Raw genomic sequence first — 21624 nt, 5'->3', positions numbered from 1 at the left:
GTATTTTTTATATACAGTATTTTAAAACATGTCTGGAGGGATATTTAACCAAGATGACAGTTTGTCCTTGACTGCCAAAATATAACTTAACATAAAGCTTCAGTTGCTGTGAGAGGATATTGATGGAAAATAACTAAATTATGCTGAAAGTTGAAACATTTTGCAGATGCATTTTGACTTTGCATATATGTTTATTAAATATGTTAATTAAAAACATTTCAAATTATGCTGATTAAAAAAAAAAAAAAACGACATTAGGATTCTGTCAAAATAGATTTGCTGATGCAAATTAGTAGCATAACAGCTGAAATACACCCGGAGTGGATGCGGTGAGTCATGTACGCGGGGCGGAGCAGGATTTTCTACCTGCTACATCAACTCCATCTCCATCACTGCATGCATATTGAGTTTTGCCAAGCGATAATGCAGTTGGTTATGCAGAGTTTGTTATATTAACTTACTGAATTAATTAACGGGATTGTTTTAACTGCAGGATCATGGATACACATTGATTTGATTGAAAAAAAAAAACCCACAAGGTTGCACTGTTATGTTGCAATGCCTCTGATACAATGAGTTATTTTTAAACAGACTGTACTTGTTTTTTTTTACACAGTTCTATGTAGGTTTTACCTGTTGGGGGGCTGCATAACCACACATAGAGAAAATAGACCAGGTGCTGCGTGGCTTCTGTGGTCGGTGAAGCAGCTTCAGTTGATTATAATGAACGTGCTCCGCTGCAGCCATGCTGCGACAGACATGTCACGCCGCGTCTGTGTCTGGTGTATTTTGGCCGTAATGTATAAACATGATGCTGCAACATTTGAGCAAGGAGACCTCACTCCTGTATTAGATTTTTAACCTCAGTGAAGCAAACAGTTAACTATTATCTAAACATTTTAATGGTTTTTAATGGGCCTCAGAGGGATGGAAAATTTACTCATTAAAGTGATATAAAAGCAGAAAACAATGGTGATACGAGGTTTGCATTTACTCGATATATTATGTGTGCCTGTGGCTGAATGTGTGTGTGTGTGTGTGTCTGGTGGGAGAGGGTACTAATGGCATTTCGGGCAACGGTGAGTCAGGCTGACCAAACACCAGCTGAGTTCATGTGTATCGAAGAGGAAGCAGGTGTGTCAAGATTGCCTCTGTGTGAACATGTGTGTGTGTGTGTATAGTAGATATTAAACCCACAACAAATGGCCTGAGGGGCCAGCGGGGGCCACTGAGATTGCTTCCATGAGAAAAAAAAAAAAAATTGTGTTTCTGCATGTGCATACGGGTGTGTGCGCATGTGTGCATACATGCGTGACAAAATGTGAGATGGTGTATTATTAAAGTACTAAAATTATTACAGAAGAAGTCAGATAGCACAGAGGAGGAATGGGTGAAGAAGAGAGGAGAAGAAACAGAGAGATGGTCAGATTTGGAAGGACAGGAAGTGATAAGCATGATGGGAAATGGTGTCCACATTTGGAGAAACAAAGCTATATACTGTTGGTACTCTAATTGTTCTCACAATTTGTTAATATTACTTCTTGTTTCCATATGTACTGTACATTGTTTAGTCAAATTGTAGTCATACAAACAGCAACTACAAATTAACCACTGCTAATGCTGAATGAGTGAAAGTCACTGTCCTGTAATGTGGATAGAGATTCTGTAGTGCAAACTATGATCAGACACCTAAAATGTGGACTATCCTGAAACACTACACACAGAGCCACAACTACAATAAACTGCTGCTATTTTGTCTGAACAAGGAACAGTATCAATAAAGTTAGACCACCTGATCTGGATAACCATCTGATCATGGGCATTTTGTTACCTAATTGTAATCTGCATTTTGACTGGATCTCAAAATGCAAATGAGGTAGATGGAGCTGACGGACTTGTCAATAAACAAGGTGATACTCATCTCTAGCTTTTCAGCGGGCTTAGAGAAATGTATAATGTACAAAGTCAAGAGATTGTGATATGTAGCACAACAAGCTAGCAAAGCACTGTAAATGTTATGCATTCCTGCACATGCTCAGAGGCGTCTGCCTTACACTGAACTAATCACCTGAGACTGAAAAGATGATCGCTGTTATTAGTCTTTGGAGTCGTTTCTAAACAAACTAATGAGACAAAACTCTTCATAATGAAGGAACATGTCACCCAGTGCAGCGGTGTGGCTCACTGACGTGTTTTTTTTTTTAAACAACAGAGGTCTACGGCACAGAGGAATAAGATGTAATGAGAAAAATATAGAAAATTGCCAGCCTTATCAGCAGGAAGAGGTGGAGTCAGGTGACCTTTCAACATAATGGGTGGAAGGCTGTGACCAAACTGGACAGATGTCATTTACAACTGAGATCTGATCACAAAGCCGGATTGCATTCTGATTGCAATGCATCCTGTGTACAATCACACCTGTATGAACACGTTTTCCCTGATCCAGATAAAACATCCAGGCACAGATCACATGTTAATACTGGGTGGAAATGAGGTCAAAGTCACCCAAACTTAACTCAAGGCTGAGGACCTTTGTTGTATATCGTCCATCTGTCTCTTCCTGTCATCTGTCTACTGTCAAAGTGAAATTAAAAGGCATAAAATGCCCCCAAAACACCAATAAACTCCAACTCAAAGCAGAACCTCTTGATACAGAAAAGATAATCGTCTGTCATGTTCCTGCCATGTTGCTTGTAAAAATGTTTTCAGAGAGACAAGAATGAAAAGGTCGAACAGAAGCGTGTATGTGTCGGGTCACACAGGACTGTTTAGTTAAAAAGTGAATGGAGCTTCTCACCCTAAACAGCACCGGTGTCACACTTCATCCATTGAACTACACGGGACCAATATTTCAATTCACATAGAGAGATAAAAAAGAAAAGAAACAGCTCATAAATTGCGTTGAAGGGGAGAAAATCCTCCAGAGCTTTGATAGATACCTCACAATAGGGTATATATCTCAATTTGAGACTAAAATTGGTAGCAGAAATATCACAAGATAAAGAGAAAAGCTACGGCTGAGGATAACAGACAAACAAAATGACCTTGACCTCAAATATGAAAGAAAACGGAGAAGAGAAAGGAAGCATCAAAACAAAACAACTCATTAAAATCAAACAAATGACTACAGGGAGGAAGAGGGTGAGAGACACAGAGGGAAACAAAACTTGTTTGTATTGGGAGGAAGAGGCAACACAAAGTAATAGAGAGAATGTGTTTGCCCAAGGTTGAGAGAGGAAGAGACAAGAGAAAGTAATAACGGGTAATACAGTGAGAAAGCCTGTGTTTGCTTTCATTGTGAAATAAACTCCGAGCAGAGCTACAATCAGAATTTCTCTAGAGTAAAAAGTGAAAATGTAAAGACGAAAACTTTTCAACAGGACAACTAAGTAAATCAACTAAATCTGTGCATATTTGGTTTCACTTATCTCAGCCAATAAAGATTTATATCCTGAAGGGATTCCCCGATAGACGACTTCACCGCCTCAAAACTCCACAACACTTCTCCTCGTGATATTTTCAGTTGTGATTAATCTGTCCGTTATTTTCTCGATCAGTCATTTGGTCTTTAAAGAGGACCGATTATGCTCATTTCGGCTCTAAATTTTTATTTTTTGGGACTCCACTAGAGTAGCTCTGCATGATTCAAAGTTCAAAAAAACTCCTTATTTATATTATACTGGCCCTTTATCCAGCAACTCAATATACACAGATTCTCTTACGCTCCATTTTAGCTCCTGTCTCTTTAAGGCCCGCCCTCCCGATGAGCCCGCTCTGTTCTGATTGGCCAGCTTTACGTATCAGAGTTGTGTAACTTTATGTCAATGCAGATCAAACATTTCCTGCTTTTCTGTTTCAAATTAAAAGCCTTTAAATGACTGACTAATGGGAGACTTTTATTGCGAAGAATTTACAGGAAGTAAAAACGTGTTCCTCACTGAATTAGCTTCATTAGCAGCGCTAAAAACCGGTTGAAACAACAACATGTGGAGCTATTTGGAGCTATTTGTTGAGCGGATCAGTTAGAAATAACGCAGGGAGGAAGAGTACAAGCAGAAACAGCCACAGTGATGATGATGTTTTATGAAGAGCTGCAGACGACCAGCGCACCTCCAACAGGTAAACTATTTATTTTACTTTGCTGTGCTGTGTCATGGCGTCATAGCTACTCCTGGAGCGCTGTGCACATAGCAGATGTCCATATAAAGAAATCCGTCACAAACTGATGTCAGCTTGGGCTTAAAGAAGAAAAAAACAGTTGGACACCGAGCGTTCAGAGCAGTCTGAAGCTGCTGCTTTCTGCTCACAGGGATTACTGCTACATACGTTTACCTTGTTATTTGACACGTCAGCCACTTTTAACATGAATATCCGACATTGTGACATTATATATATATATATATGTCTGAAAATAAGGAAAAGCATAATACCTCCCCTTTAAAATGGTGAAAATGGTGAAAAAATGTTTCCTAAAGCCCAAGATGCATCCTAAAATGTCTTGTTTTGTCCCAAACAAACAGTCAACAACCCAAAAATATTCAGTACAGGACTAAAGAAACCAGCAAATATTTACATTTAAGAAGCTGGAACTAGGAAATTTATTCAAAACGATTATCAAAATAGTAAGCGATTAATTATCTGTTGATTGACTAATAGACGTCGGAGCTCTACTGTCAGTTACTGACAAGAAGTTGATCTCACATGAGGAAGTTGACTGTTACGTAGTGTAACACAGACAGAGAGAACGAACAGTAGCTGCGATGTGTTAATCAGGGAGCTGTATATGCAAAATTACATAAAATAATCATATTGATGTTTAATGCAGTGATCCGTGTTCCCAAAAACTCTTCACGTTATTTAATTTTGCTCATTTCCATTTACAAATGTGCTGGGAATCATTTATTTGGAAATAGTTTTGTATATATATATAATGTAATCACTCAGTCTAAGGAGCAAATGTGATCATTTCTACTGTTCTGTAGCATTTTGAATTCACTACTACTCATAGCTACAGTGGCAGAAGGTCATGCATATTGCAGTATTTAAGGCCATCTGCCAAGCTAGACCGACGGGGGGAAAAAAACATTATTCCTCCCAAAAAAAGGCTGAAATAATAAAATATAAATTATGTTTCATTATCCAGGAGACTCCTGTGTTTCTATGTAGTGAAACAGTAAGGACAGCATTAAAAGAATACTACTTTGTACTGCTCTCTATGTGTGTGTGTGTGTGTGTGTACCGTATCCAGGTGAGTGACTGTTCATCAAAGTGTAGTTTTAATGGAAGAGTGTTCAGTTGGTGCTCAGTCATGCAGGATGAATGAACTTTGTCCTCATGTTTACTAAAGCGACTCACTGTCTGTCCTCTCTGTCACTTTCTCTCTCAGCACCCGTCTGTTTTCTGTTTCGGATTTCAATTTCAAACAAACTTCAGATGTGACTCTTCCTCTCTCTCTCTCTCTCCAGTTTCTACTCCTCCTGTCTCTCTGCACTCTCTGCAGTAAGGGTGAGGTGTACCATATTTAAATGCACTCCTTTCTTTCTAATATATCGATGGCTGAAGAGCAAAACCTCCTCTCTGAAAAATGCACTTGTTTGAGAAAACTAAAAAAAACTTGTTTTCTTGCAGAATGCTATTTGTTAAGGATACCCAATATATAATACACTGTTTTTGGACTATATTATTATATTATATGTTAGGGTTGCGCCCAAATACAAATACATTATTTGGCAAAGCACAAATAGTGTTTTTTTTACGAATATTTGTTTCATACAAATATTTCAAAAAGGATTTGTTTTCAGGAAGAAAAATAAACCATGTCAAATACCAGCACGCAGGTCAGTCACATCCACCTGCTACATGACGCACATTTCCTAATTCGGACATCACTCCCGGAGTTGAGAGTGTTCCCCAGAGATAAAACTGAGCTACTGACACACACTTCATGAACACTTATTGTAACACTTTAATTTTCTTACATTAAAAGCATATTTTTAACTGATTTTTAAGCCTCTGTCCACTTTTAATCGAATACAAATACAAATACAAATAGTTTTGCTGCCTCAACAAATATAGATACAAATACAAATACTGAGCTCTCTGCACATCCCTATTACATGTTAACAATACTGACTAGGTATTAATGCCTCACAAAGTGCAGATAGGAGCTTTTGCACTTGGTGCAAGTTGGAAGAGGTTCTACAAAACGATGCTCTAAATTAAGTTAATAATTCAAATTAAAATTAAGTTTGTTTTCAGGTAAAAAGATGTAGTAAATGTAATAGTTACTACATTGTATTATACGAGGGTCAGAATTCCTTAAATTCAGTGTATTTGCTTCCTCGTCTGCTGGAAATGAATGTTCAGTGATTGTGTAACACACTCGTGCTGTAGCCTCTCTACACATCCAGGGACTCTGCGCTGTGTTTTTGTTTTGTTGTGTGACTTTTCTGTCACAACAAAGGGCGGGATTATCTTGAAGACAGACAGCCTTCCTTGTTCTCATCATCCAAAGTGAAATCCGCCAATCGGAAAATTCTGCAGATAGGAGGTTTTGTGCTTTGGCCATTGATATATGTCATCAGTCTATCTATAATTTTGTCATCCTGTTTGTCCAGGCTTTAATTTTATTGTCTTGGTCTATTCTGTACACTCAACATCTGTTTCCTGTCTGTCCGTCCTGGGAGAAGGATCCTTCCTCTGTTGATCTTCCTGAGCTTTCTGCCATTTTTTCCAGAATCGAGAGTTTAAGGATAGAGGATGTTGTATTGCTGTACACGCTGTAAAGCCCCGAGGCATATTGTGATTTGTAATATTGGGCTATACAAGTAAAACTGACTTGACTTGACCTTAACTAGACAGTTAGACTAATAGTAGAAATATACTAATTTGGTGAAATTTGTTTATTTCTATATTAAAAAGGGTAATGTGTAAGTTTCATGTGGGGTTGCATAGGAAAACAACACTGATACATTTAAAAATGTGAACATTAGTGTTGTGGAAATATTGACGTCTTAATGCTGAAAATGTTAATTGAAGCACTTGATCAAGGAGAAACTGAAACAGCAAACATCGAAGTGTTCTGCACTCTGATGCTGTCTCTTTCCATTCTGACCCCTGAAGGTCTGACTCTTAGTCTTTAACCTCAACAGATCAGCCTACAATATGAAAAATTAGTCTAATTGGTTCACTAGTTTCTAAACAAGGATGCATTTTACCCGTGTCAGTTCAGGTCACGTTGCATTGTGGTTTGAATGTATGATTATGTCAATAGTCATACATTCACCAATTTATTCACCAATCTGTGTTGTCTAGGAAGGCCCTCTCCGACCTTGGTAACCATGGCAATGCTGATTTACCCTTTATTAGAGAGGCCTCCTTTCTCCTTAAAAATTACAGTGTGACCTCAAGGCCAAGGCTTGACCCAACGTAACCCCTAAAGATAGAAAACTCCACAACAATTAGCTGTTTAGTAGAGGGAGATTTTAAAGATTTTCTGTCTTCCAACATGTCTTTCCAAGAAAAAATCCACAAACCTCACTGTCAACAGTTTTAACTGAAACTTCCTTCGACTGAAGAAATTCACAAAGGGGTCTGTGGATTATCTAGATTAATCGGGACATTATTTGCTGAAAGTTAATATTGCATTTTTCAAGTGTCATTTTTAATGCTCTAAGCCTCTACAAATGAAATTTTGTTTGGACAGCTATGTTAAAACTCCCTGAAAGGAAAGATATCAACTGACTCTTTAAACAAGTGTCACCTTTCTCACAGGTGGATCACACTATCTGTCACTACTCGTCTTGCACATCACTGGCTGTCCTCCCCAAATCCCTCACGTCCCTGGTAGCGGTTACTCACCAATGACAGGAGCCGCTCCTCAGCGTAAAGTGGAGTTTGGCTCCAGGCACCAGCAACAAATCAAAAATAAGGGGGAGGGAGGTGGAGTATTGGTTTGGGCTTAGAGATTGGTGGGTTGTGGGTTTGACTGACAGTTTCTTGTGTGTTATTGGGAGATGGTGTCATCGTCATGGGCAGGATTTAAGTCCACTACAGTCGTCCCTCGGAGAGAAGCTCCTCCCATTCCCTCCATTGAAGAAGATGGCTGGGAGTTTTTATTAGCACCTCCACCTGGGGAGACGACAAGATGGAGGAAGGTTATTAGAAGCAATGACAAAGAGGAGTCACATCTTTCCTCCTCCTCCCATCCACCTACCTTGCCCTGCAGAGGAGGAGGATGGAGGCAGAGCGAGAATGTTGGTGCCACCACCTCCTCCTCCTCCTCCTCCTCCTCCATTGGTCTGGGAGCAGACGTTGGCGTGGCGAGCCGCAGCTTTCTGTTTGTAGTGGTTACTGTGCAGCTTGTACTTCATCAGGAGGATGAAGATGAAGACGAGGACGGAGGCCACAATGATGCCCCCGATGATGATGATCATGGTGCCGCCGAGAAACTGGAGAGAAAGATCAGAAACAGTTAGTCTGGTGTATAGACTGTATAAAAATATGGACGTAGTTACCATGACGTCACCCGTTGGTTTCTGAACAGTTTGGTTTCCTGGAGATAACTATGTAATTTTGTACTTTTCTCAGACACTCAGCAAGTGTCCATTATTTATTTGAATTTGTTAAAAAAAACAAAAAACGGAAAGTTGTTAAATAGAAAATAGAAGCAATAGATTTGGGTGAAGTTTATTAGTACTTGTTGTACTGTGTATCAGTCATAGAGAGTGCAGATCTCCATCAGGTGTGTAAGTTTTCTTATATAGATGTATGTACGCAAAGATTTTAATATAGTCTCAGTTTTCTTTAGGATGAACAGAATAGTTTAATGGTAACCAAGAGTCCTGGGTTCACCTGAGTGCACAAACGTAGTGAGGAAACGTCTCAATTTAAACATTGTTATTTATTTAGAACATTTTGTTCTAACACATCACACGAAATAAAACTCCTCTCTTCCTCCCTCTCCCCTCCCAAACAAAGAGGAGTTGAATCTTAATTAATTGTCCCTTCCAGTCAAGATGGCAGTGAAGCTAACAAAAAATGGGCCATTTATTCATCTCATATCCTGTCTAACTTTAGTGGATCATAACATATCAGGTATGGAATTAATCTGCAGATGCTTCTGTTAAAGATGAGACCAAACTTTTCTATGGATGTTGGTTATTGTGCCACGACAAAAGGCCAAAATGTGGCCTGCAAAACATCAGAGAAGCCTTGTTTTTAGCCTAGTGGATTGACGGAAATGCCTTTTGCTATGTCATAACGCAGGACTCCTGAAAATACAAAAGTCTAAGCTTTACTAGAGGCTCATAAGGAATTGCGTCATAAAGGTCCATGAGCATGCAGTCATAAATGTGCACAGAAAATATTAGGTAGATGGGTCCAGTAGTATGTAAGATGAGCTGCAGATAGATACACACACACACACACAACCAAATGCATGATCTCCTTCCAGGCTTACACCTGGCGGAGATAATTAACTAATTGAACACAGTCCTCATCTAGCTAATTAGTACCAGATTACATTGCTCTTTCCAGGAGTTAAGACACTCTTTGAGAGAAAGCGTTTATCCAAATTCCTGCTGTTCATCTCAATGAGTTGCCATGGCGATATTGGTGTAACACTAACCTGGTCTCGTAGAGAGTGACAGCGTCCGTACTCGGTCTCCGTGGTGAAGGACACGCAGCCCACCAGCTTGGTGCCCGTCAGGGCCGTGATGCCGTCATCGTAGACAGCCAAAACACACAGCTCGTAGTCCCGCGACGACGCCAGGTCACTCAGCAGGAAGTACTTGTGGTTGGCTGGGATCATCCTGAATATGAGAGGAAGAAGACAGAGAGGAAGGGTTTTTATCTTATTTTGAGCTGCTTTATAGATCATTTGGCGAACAATAAGTCTTCCACGGGGGTTCAGGTTGTGTAGAGAGAAACGATAATTGCATTTCTTCTTCATAAGTGTCTTATATCAGCTTGAGATCTTTACTGACAACAACAAACGTAGCGAGGAGTCATGTTCAAGTCTCTACATTGATAAAAGGAAAATTTGGTCATACTACCTAATTACACTTGTGGATAAAAGTCATAAAAACTTTGTTTCCCTGGGCTGAAGTGTACTGTTAGATAAACATAATGTATATTCTTCTTTGTTGGTGTTTATTTCAGTGAGTGACAGTTAAGATTTCTGTGTTTGGTGGTTGGTTAGACTTTTTCAGGCGTCTTGTTGCCATTATTTTTGGTAGCAAAGTTCATTATTCTCATTGGTGACAAACAAAACAAACCACAGGAGGAAACGCTGTAGAAGTCAGATAAACCAGCTGACGTTCCTCTCTTAGTTTTGTAATTTGCAGGGACAAGAATCCCTGAAGATCCCATATTAACGAGGCAGTAAATACACGCAGTGACAGAGCTTAACCACCGAGCTACACAGGAACAAAAATCAATTTCATTTGTCACTGTGACTCGGACAATTATTGTATTCTAGCGGAGACAGTGAGGACAGCAGTGAAGAAGTTTGCTGGTGTGTATTGAACCAGGAAGAATGAAAGAACTAAATTCAGACTGAGTTTGTTTTATTGTGTTTTACAAAACTATCATCATGTCAGGCAGATGAGATGAGTCTCTGCTCTGAATCTAGTCTACAAACTAACAGGTCGTCCAGGTTTTAGTCGTGTAGATGTAAACAGTTAAAGCTGAAGGCCACTTGTGCACCTTTATGGTCTTGGAAGCTTCTGTTCATTAAGACATGTGTCCTCATTTTACTCTTATTTGGGTCTGAAATGCCAACATCTGATGTTTTTATGGACAAGTAGATGATCCTCCATCGTTGTTTACGTCGCCATGTGTGGCGATGCAGGTGAAAATGGGAGAAAGTCAATCTTGGAGCAAATAAAATTAAAGTCTAATAGGTTTTTTTTTTTTTTTTACTGTTTAATCGCCTTAAAACTTTCTATGTAAAAAAGGTCTTTACTCATTGGTTTTATTACCGTTTTAATTCTATTTCAATTAATTCCAAATGACCCCGTCACATCTATTATCCACAGCAGTCAAATTGTCATTTTGAGGTGAGGAGTTTCATTTTTATCTCCTCTACTTGAAGAGTTGATTTTATCTCTACTTCCTGGTGTTTTGTTTTTTTTATCACATCTTATCATGTTGATGTATTTTATCATTCTGAGTCCACGGTTGAACAGAAGGAGCTGCTGCAGAGTGAAGACATGTGTCTTATCTTTTCTGTCTCAGTCCGTCTCTATCTAATCGTGACCCGGTGGTCCTCGTGCACATCTTTAGATTCTTGTATTGATGTTGCTGCTTTGCTGGTTGTAATGACTCTTGTTCTGCTTGCACTGACACCATCACATCCACTGCAGATAGATTCAAAATATGATCACAGTGTTATCTTTAACTAGCTTACTTTGTGTTGTGTACAAGCAGCCTGATGTTTTTATCATGGAAATCTTTAAGAGCACTGATGCTTAAATGATCAGGCTGTCGATTTTCTATATTTTTCTTATTGTCAATCTCATGTTTGGATCCAAGTCAACAATGAACTGATCTGTACAGCTGCGGACACCACGGACGTGTAGTTGTTCTGTTTAAACTACCTTCTGGGGTCTGGTTGGAGGATGCGTTCCACACATGCGCAGTAGATCACCGTCTACAGGAACACAGCATTGTGACCGAGTGGACTAGTGTGGACAGGTCATGGACGTATTATAAGAGCTGGATACCGGACTAAAAATGGCGCCCATTCAGTCCTATAGGAATTGCTCGCCTGGTGCATACACCAGAAAAAAGTTTCTAGCTTCCAAGTTTGCTTCCGCGTTGTGCGGCCCACTGAATATCCGCAGTAATGTTTCCCCCCTGCTGGCCCCGCCTGCGAGCTCCTGCTCGGCCCATAGACTTTACATTGTGATGACGTCACGGATTTTTAAATTGCTTTTCACGGCTTGAGGAAAGTTTTTTAAACATAAAACTTCCATGGATCAAAAGTTCATAATTGAAAGAGTCATCATTGACGCTGTTTGCAGTTTAAGGCGTCCTGTCAACAGTTTTACAGGCGTCTCTTTTACAATGGTGGTCTATGAGGAAAATCCTTTTTGGGCCGCAGGGGGATTTTTTGCTGCAATACCGCGAGTGGCCACAAGGAAAAATTGGCTGCAAGGCTAAGCGGCGGCTCCCATCCAGCTCTTATTATACATCCGTGGGACAGGTCTGTGTGGACACAACAGACAGACCCTCTGATAACAAAATGTACGTCACACACCCTAGCGGACGTGGAAACACCTCTGTTGTTCTCCAAAAACTATTAAAACATATTTTGACATATTTTTGGACGTTTTGGACAGTGGAGTTGTTGGAAAAGTGTGGAAAAGGCTTCACAAAAACTTTATGATCCTTAATAAAGATAAATAAGTCCACATGAAAATCATCGTCCAATCTCCACTGCGCAGTTTTGGATGTGTTGTATTAGTGCACATTTAGAAAACTATTGTTATTATATCATATTGTTATATACATATATACGCATTAAAAAGAAGAACCAATACATTCTGAGCAGTCACCATGACTATCAACTAGAAGAACATGACAGGTGATCAGCTGATCAGGAGCTGTGATATATTGATATTTGAAACTTGATATTTGAAATTCTAAAAACAAAGAATTGGTAAGAAAGTGGTAAGAAATTTTGACTGTGCCACCCTTAAGAAGACGGAGAGCTTGTGATGGAGGAAAGTAGAGAGAACAGCTTGTAAAAAAAAAAAAAAAGAACTGAGAGGAAAAGAACAAAGATAAAGTATTATGGGCTGTGCAGAGAGCAAAGGAGATGTTAGCGATGGAGTGATAAGTGAGCATAAGGGATACATGGGAGCTGTGAACCAGGCCACCCTCTGAAACGCCAAGATTACTGCAAACGTTGGACCGACTCAAACACACACACACACACACACACACACACACACACACACACACACACACACACACACACACACACACACACTTTCTTAAAAACAAGCAGGGATACAGCCAGACATTCTGTAAAGACTTAAACACTCTACTGAGAGTCGGTATGTGTTCCAGTAGAAGAAGGCCTGACAGGAAGGAGGAGGAAAGCATTGTTTTTTCTTTTATTATAATATCACAGACTTTAGTTTTTCACTATTTAGTCTCAACTAATTATCATCTTGTTTTTTTGTCATTTCTGTTATTTATATGGGCTTCTGTTATAATGTCGGATGTCTGTTAAACATGGTCAAAGTGCCAAAACTTGAGGTGAATGTATGCAAAAATGCTGAAAATCATAATTCTGCACCAAAAGCTTCGTTTGCAAAGTTATATCTACGTCCTCATCAAACGGATGTATTTGAGAAGTTTACATTTCGGGTAAATAACGTGAAAAAGAAGTGAAATCCGACTACTATTGTTTGTTTACGAAGCCTCTGGAGCTAGAGGAAGTCTGCTGAGGGAACTAACCAATCAGAACAGAGTGGGCTCATCAAGAGGCGGGTCTTAAAGAGACAGGAGCTAAAACGGCCTGTTTGAGACAGAAGCTGAACTGAGGGGCTGCATAAAGGACCAGTAGAAGATAAATAAGGAGGTTTGTTTTACTGTAAATCATGCAAAGACATTCCAGTAGAGCTCCAGAATATAAATACAGAGCTGGAAATGATCATGATACGTCCTCTTTAACACTGAATCAAACGACTATGTAACATGTAAAAGGTGTGAGTCACTGTGACAAATCCCATAGAGAATTATCACCAACTCTGCAGCTTTACAGAGCTTTTCAGCCTCTTTTTAGGCCACATTTACCGTCTGGTTCAGACTCACTTTCAGTTCTCAACGGGGAGCAAACCAGTTCTGATAAAACCCAGTATACACCACCTGCCCAACACCACACAGCAGGCGGACAAAGTTAGAGACTAGCTAGTGAAGAAAAACATCTTGCAGCTAAAGGGAGAGATATATTTTTTCTCAGGAGTTGGCGGAGACCAAACAACTTTATACCAAGATAAGAACATCAATAATGGATGATTCTGCAAAACCCCCCCCCGTATAACGTCCGATGCCAACGATCTTTAAAATCCTCACTTTCTACAACGTCTGCACTCGGACTGAACTCATAGCTGAGAATATTGAGCTTCATTCATCAGGTGGACACAAACAGGACTCCGGCGGGATGCTCTGTGTCTGCTAGATGTGTAAATAAGTGACTGTTTGCTGCTGATACATGCTGATACGTCGATGTTGTGTTTACAGCTCGTTTTTCCACCCCAAAAGTGGACAAAAAAAATCAATGAGTATAGCTTTAAAATCCTGAATTATTATTATTATTATACAATTTTAACCTTTTAAAACCTAATTTGGGAATATACTGCACCTGAATATGGCCATACCAATAAAGCAAATCTGATGTTGAGAGGGCAGAGTGTACATGTGTTTACACCTGTATTCTCTCTCTGTGTATGTCCTGCCTGTGTGTGTGTGTGTGTGTGTGTGTGTGTATGTGTGTGTGTGTGTGTGTCCTATATATTATTCAGGTGTCAGGCGGTGCAGGACAGTTCCTATTTATCAACACAGCAGCGGAGGTGAAGAGGCAAGGAATTGAATTATAAAGCCTATCCTGACCCTCGGGGCTTTGTGTGTGTGTGTGTGTGTGTGTGTGTGTGTGTGTTTCAGAGACAAACTGAGAGGAAGACTTCTTAAAAAAAAAAAAAAAGGGCCTCAGTGTGAATATGCGACTGTGTGTGTATGTCCACTAGAGAGGTCTATTATAGAGGTCTGGTCTATAAGTGCTGCAGTGTTCTGGGTCAGACTAATGGTTGAACGAATGCCTACGGCTCTCTCTCTCTCTCTCTCTCACACACACACACACACACACACACACTGAAAGAATAAATGCACAGCTATTATTATCGCCTGTAGCCAAGTTGTTGCTCGAGGTAAGTCATGTTTCAGCCCGAGGCTTTGACGAATACACAACATTATAGAGCAAATACAGCAGCAGCGTCAGGGTTTTGTGCTTTATTTTCCCCCCGTGTGACTCAAAGTTTAGCAGCAGACCATAACCCTGCTGTGTTTGAAGTGAAACATTCAATTGTAAAGTGAGAAATTAAATTTTCTTAACTTCAGAAGGCAGTTCGTGCCTTTGATATATGATTCATAAAGCGTTTTCAGGGAAACTTTTAATGACACAGTCATCTGCATGTCATACATGTATCACATGAATAATTTGTAGCTCAAATATTTGCTTGAACTTCTCTGTCGCTGCTGGAAACAGACAGCAGGTCACACTCAGTCCCTGCTGATCCACGTTTATCCTCCTGAGCTTTTGGTTGTTTCCACAGCCGAAGCAACTCTGTTTTCAGTCCAGTTTGTCTGTTTAATTACAGAAAGATCCTAAAAGTTCAACTATGAGCAATGGTGGGAATTAGTATTTTCTTATTTGAATAGTTCCAACCCACCACTTTGGGGACTGCCCCTTGGCCCAATTGGACCGACGGCCCGTTATCACGAAAACTCCCAGTGACTGCCAGCATTACTACTTTCCATAGTCCGTTAATATATTGCTCAATTTAACAGATCTGCGTCCCCCGTTACACAGATGATACTCTTGAATCATGACTTTTTATGACTCCTAAAGAGTCGGCTGTTATTTAACTTTAACAGCTCTTCTGTGAACTAAGTTAAATAAACTAAAGTAGCCTAATTCACATAGAAAGTACATCTCAAAGAACAGATTCGCTCCCGTTTTATTAAACGTATCAATCCGCACTGACTCCCAGACGCTCATGGAGACACTCAAGTCTATTTCTGTCACATTTAGTGAAGTGTAATCTGCACAGACGGCTGTTTAAATCACACAGATATCTGTCTGCTGTATATGTGTTTTCAACGTATTAAGCATATCTACACTGATTGATCGAGGCTCCCGGTCTGTCTGTGAGCTGCCTGTTTCACTACAGGCAGATTCCCCATCGTCTGCTACGGTGGGAAATAAAATCGATGAGTCGATAAATACAAACGTTGCTGATTTCTTCCCATGGAGCCGACATAAAAACAGTATTTTGGTTCAGTAAATATCTGCTGTCAGTCAGCCTGGTGAAGGCAGACAGACGGCCGGTTCTGTGAACAGAGACGCAGAAATGCAGGTCGGAGTCGGTGTGGATTGAACAGACCTGTGTGGGATTCCCAAGATGTGTAACGTTGCTGTTTGACATCCTGAAATACTGCCAGTCAGCACGTCTACGCAATTTCTATAACATCATTTCATTAAATCAGAGTTCTGCTTTGTGAAACATGATGCTGAATTTAGCAGAAGACCTCAGTAATATAGAAAAAGTCGGTTTTGTCAGGTAACAAACATTATCAGTGTCTGATAACCCCTAACATCTTAGTGTTTTTTAACGTGCTTATTAAATAAATAATGATGATTTGTGGTGTAAACACGCTGTGGTTAAGGTCTGGTTAGGTTTAGGCACAAAAACCATTTGGTTAGGGTTTGGGAAAGATCATGTTTTGGGGTTAAAATGATCACTTGCACAATTGCAAAATATATTAAGGGCAAAAACTCCAGGGAGATTGTGTATTTTCAGAGCAGTAGGCTTTTGTTTTTTGGGATAACGGGCCATTAGACTAATGGGATTTTGGTCAGTATAGTAAAGTTTCAGTATAATAACCACCATTTCTCATCCAGTAATTATTGAACCATGATGCAAAAAAAGCACATTTTTTGCAGAGCACTGTTAGAATATACATCTCTAAAAAAATAGGAAGAACGTCTACACACTACAATCTGTCCAATATTCATTTATTAAGGCTAGTTTCAGCCACATCCTGCCTGGAGTTTGTTTTTGTTCTCTTGGTTTTCTCTGTTGTGTGTTTCCTCCTGTGTTCATGTGCTCCTCCTCTCACCTGCCCTTCATCACCCTTGTTAGCCCAGACCTGCTCCTAGTGTCTAGTGTGTTCCCCAGTTTATCAGCTCCCAGTCTGCCTGTGTGTTGTGTCACCTGTTGTCTGATTACTTTAGTTCCTGTTTTATTTTGAAATGTTTTCTTCTTGTGTCTTGTTAGCTTTACTTCCTGGGGTTTTCCCACCTTTGTTGATTACCTCATGTGTTTCACCTGTGTCTCGTTTCCCTCACCTGTGTTCAGTTTGCAATCATACCCTGTCTACCTATAGTCCAGTTTTCAGTTCGGTCTCTGTTGAGTCGTCTGTGTCTCAGTGTCTCCTGTGTTTCTGTTACGTTCTTGTGACTTTTGAATTTTCATTAAATATTTCTGATCTTGCCTGCCTGTCGTCTCCTGCACTCACCATCCTGACACGGACGACCACTGCACTACACAAAAACTGAACAAACTTCATCAAATTTAGAGGATATTTACGACAATGATGAAAGTTATTCACCTCTTATTTTGAAAAGTCCATATTATCAAAAAACTTCATGACCTGGTAACATTAAGTTTATCTTTAGAATAACATTTGAGTCAATTCATACACATGATCTTCTGAATGTTTGTTCCATCAAATGTTATCTTTCTAATATAAAAATACATCTATAAATTCCAATTTTCTTTTTTCCCATTTAATACTTCTTTAAAATGAAAAACAGCAAATCCTCATTGGCTCATGTAGGATTAACAAACAAATCAACACAAGGACACGCTTTGTTATATTGTTTTTGGAAGCAGGCTGAGGAATAATGGAGCCTTAGAGCCAGTGAAGGTTCTATATACTAAAGCTGTATATCTTATTTTACCCTTGCCTTTGGCACAGAACCAGTTAGAAGAACTGCATAATGAAAATCAGGAAAGATCCGAGATAATTGCATAGCGTCGCGTATCATTTAAGGTTCTGAATAATGCAGTGGTTATAATGATATGAAATACACTGAACGCCATGTAAGATTTAAAGAGAAGCGTGACCTCAAGTGTTGCCTCTCTGCCTGTTCATGACAGCTTTGTGAATAATGCAGCGGCCACAACCGTATGAAATAGAGCCACTCAGGATTTAATACGAGGCACGACACTAAATCCAACCCATCACTGAGGTTACATTTCATATCGACCACTCCGTGTTCACATTCTGTATGCATTGAACGGCTGTAAGCTTCCATTCATGTTATGCTCCATTATTAAATGACACAGTCCTGAACTGAAGAGAGATGTGGTTCAGACCGCTTCTGCCAGCATGTATCTGTTATTTTCTTTAAAGGTAAAGGTCTCATGTTTGATTCCTGTATCGTCTGTACAGAACATCCTCTTGAACAAGAAGCTCCCATGATTCCTACATCGCTGTAGCTTCAGTGTATATATTTGATCGAGTTGAGTTATCGCTACTCATTTCTGCATGTTGAATTCTGCTCCCATAAGAGTGAAAATGCAGAGGTACTGCATGTTGATACTGGTGCAGGAAAGATTCTTATGGCAGGTGTGTGGATGGATGAGACAACAAATGCAACTTTAACATAAGAAACTGCTGTTTGTTGCCTGTTTAGGCCAAAACCTTGATGTTAACTATGACTGCAATCATTCCCATCATTCCCCCCTGTGGTAAACCTTAACCACAGCAGAGGCAGACCAGAAAACTGCAACAGTTTTGGAAGACACTAACTAATGATATTGTCCTGTTGGCAGAGACATTAGATTAGAAAATGCTCATATGTGTAGTTTAGGAAAGCAGCATCTTATTTAGCCATTTAGTTTGGAGGTGTATTGTCGCTCAAAACAAGTTAGTTCATATAGTGTCTGATGACTCCTGAAGGCTAAAGTGTTTATAGGTGGTGTGAAAAGGCATTTAAACAATTTATTGACACAATAAATAGTTCAAATGGAGATAACAGCAAACACTCTTGGACTTATATCTCTCTTCAAAAGGCATTCATGGTGTTGCACTTGGTTGTTCATATGAATAGTGACAGATGTTGCATGAAGACACCTGGACAATCATATAAAGCACTGTACGACCATCTGATAAGCACTTTGGTTGAAGGATACTGACACAAATCATGAACATTTATGCTGACCGTATTCAAATGTATTTGATTCTTTGGATATATTCTTCCCACAGTTTGGCTTCCATTAATTTATGGTATTAAAATCTATTATCAGAATTGTGTAATCTTTTTCTAATTTTTACTTAGATAGAAATGAAGTTTATTTGCAATGTCTACCATGCATTTTTACATCATACCAATTGTATGATTTTAAAATGATGGATTACACAACTCAAGCAAGTTTCCAAAGTCTGCTGATAGATTTTCAAACTGTATGGAAATGTTAATCTATGGCTGCTTTGAGAAAAAGAGAAAAATGCATCAAAATTTCTTAAACACATGCTTCCAAAATGATTAAAGTACACGTTACTTGTAGTAAATGTTTAAAAAAACCCACTGGTTCGGTCTCTTAATATCTTCCTAAAAGAGTGCAGTATACAATACAACCGTGTTTTAATAAATCCAAACAACATCCTCTGAACCGTCACCACCACAGAGGCATGACGGGAGCATGTGAAGAACAGTTTTTTTTTTCTTTTTTTGAATAAAGGTGTACAAATACAAAAGCCTGCAGGGGGATGAGAGCCGGCCAACAACCCAAGTGTGTAATTGACAGCTGTGAGTCAAAGCTTTACTATTAGTACTGAACCTGAGGGAAGCACCTGGCAGGCTGTCAGCCATCTGAAGACACTGAGCAGAGGGAACAGAGAGAAGAAGCTCACTAATAATCCAATAATCCAACACCAGGGAAAAAAGTGAAGCAAAGGAACCAAGAGTGTATTAAACTCGATTCCTACAGATTTTAGGAGCAATCTTTTAATCAAACCTGATGATTATATTATAAAAGAAGTCCTTTCCTCCTATTTGTTTCAATTCCTGAAAAGGGTGACTTTATGGAGATTCCACAGGACACAAAGTTATAAAAATGTCCACAGATAATTCCCCTCACACCTCAGACACAAGGTCAGGGTGAGAGTTTCACCGCATATCCTCACTTTCATCGCTTCTGGTCCTCTGAATATCAATGAGGAAAGACTGAGAGCAGAGGCAAGAGAAACCGAGACGAGGTGGAGTGTAGCAGAGGGAGAGGAAGAGTAGAAGAAGAAGAAGAGATGAAGACAAAAAGCACAAAACCTATCCAGGCACACGTGTCTGACACCACGGCTCATTCACAGCTCAATACACACAAAAAAATGTGTGTTTGGTATCAGCAGTCAGTCATACTCAACCGAAAAAATAAGCATCAGCGACGCAATATAAACTGAAAAATCTCTCCTTTCTGTTTGCTGCTCTGCACAAACTGATGTTTAAACTGGGGATGCACAATATTATCAGCAAGCCATCGGTATCGGCCATTTCTGACGATTATGAGAGGCCGATTTGTTGCCATCTCCTCCGCCGCCTGACTGTGCTTCCCTCCACGGACTGTTTCTCCCTGATGGTCCCAGTGCTTCCACTTCACTCCCACTTTAACCTGAATAACAAACCGGGGCTCATTGCTCTGGTTGGATCCACATGCAGACCCGGGGCTAATGTTTGCTGGGAAGCTAGCAGAGGCTAGCTGGCTGTGCTTCCCTATGGCCATGCTGCGGCTAACATTAGCCCCGGCTCTTCATGTGGATCCAACCGGAACACCGAGCCCTGGTTTGTTATTCAGGTTAAAGTGGGAAGAAGCAGCTGATCTGATAGGCAGCTGAGTGAAGCGCAGCCTGCGGAGGAAACACCGGGACCGTCAGGGAGAAACAGTCCGTCGAGGAGCTGCTAAATTCGGCTGCACAGACAGGAAACACCTCGGCCGACAGGATGTAGCACTCTGTTTGGGGAGGGAAAAAAAATCTTTTTGGTTTATACCGACGGTTGGCAACCAGCATATTAGGTGCATTATCGCCACCTTCTGCTCTGGAGTGTGGACCAGAGATTAAATCCTACACATTAATCCTGTCTGTCTAATAAACTCAATGAAAACTCTACTGCTGCACCGACTAGACAGGTTCATTAAAGTTTTAATGCTGAGCTCCTGAACTCAAATCTTCCTAAATCCTTCATATATTGTCTTTCTTGATCATACTTAGTACAATCTATGCTTGCATGCATAATAGTCTCCTCAGCCAGCTGGAAAAAAAATATGTGCGGCCACAGTGAGTTGGAAATATCGGCATATCGGATATCGGCAAAAAATCCAATATCGTGCATCCCTAGTTACACCCTCATGTGAAAGAGAGAAAAAAGTAACCTTATAAAATCAATATTGTCTGAAAATATGTGCATAAAATCTTTGTATCATTTAAAAACTTTGGTCTCCTTAGTAGATACAGTAGAGCTGGGTAAAAAGAAATCATTTGAGAAGCCACATATTTGCTCCTGAAAATTTGAATTTTACATCATTTTTGATGAATTCAGACATGTATGTAGCAAAACTGGTTTTGAGCCTCAAAAGAGTGAATCATTCCAACTACTTGCATTTAGTTTTTGTGACTTTTTGAGACTAAAAAACAAAAGTTTAGTTTGTTTATTTGAACCCAGCTGCCTGAAAGTACCTCAACTCTCAAAGAAACAGACAGACAGAGATTGTCAGTCATAAAATGCAGAGAAACTGAGTCAGACAAAGACAAACAGAGAGAGAAAGATAAAAA

At 39.8% G+C, this 21624-nt stretch overlaps 1 protein-coding gene across 2 annotated transcripts in view; it reads right to left on the bottom strand.

Moving 5' to 3' along the window:
* Positions 1 to 21624, bottom strand: part of si:cabz01090165.1 (uncharacterized protein LOC100333421 homolog) — a 76760-nt gene that overhangs the window by 12974 nt on the left and 42162 nt on the right. For both annotated transcript variants that reach the window (XM_067595506.1, XM_067595507.1), the window contains exons 8-10: positions 9629 to 9812; positions 8216 to 8450; positions 7861 to 8130 (exon numbers count right to left, since the gene is read on the bottom strand). In XM_067595506.1, coding sequence (XP_067451607.1) covers positions 8006 to 8130; positions 8216 to 8450; positions 9629 to 9812 — 544 coding nt within the window. In that variant the 3' untranslated portion in view covers positions 7861 to 8005. The remainder of the gene's footprint in view (positions 1 to 7860; positions 8131 to 8215; positions 8451 to 9628; positions 9813 to 21624) is intronic.

This window comes from Thunnus thynnus, chromosome 7, assembly GCF_963924715.1.
Source record: "Thunnus thynnus chromosome 7, fThuThy2.1, whole genome shotgun sequence".
NCBI lineage: Eukaryota > Metazoa > Chordata > Actinopteri > Scombriformes > Scombridae > Thunnus > Thunnus thynnus.
This window is presented reverse-complemented; position numbering and strand designations above follow the sequence as displayed.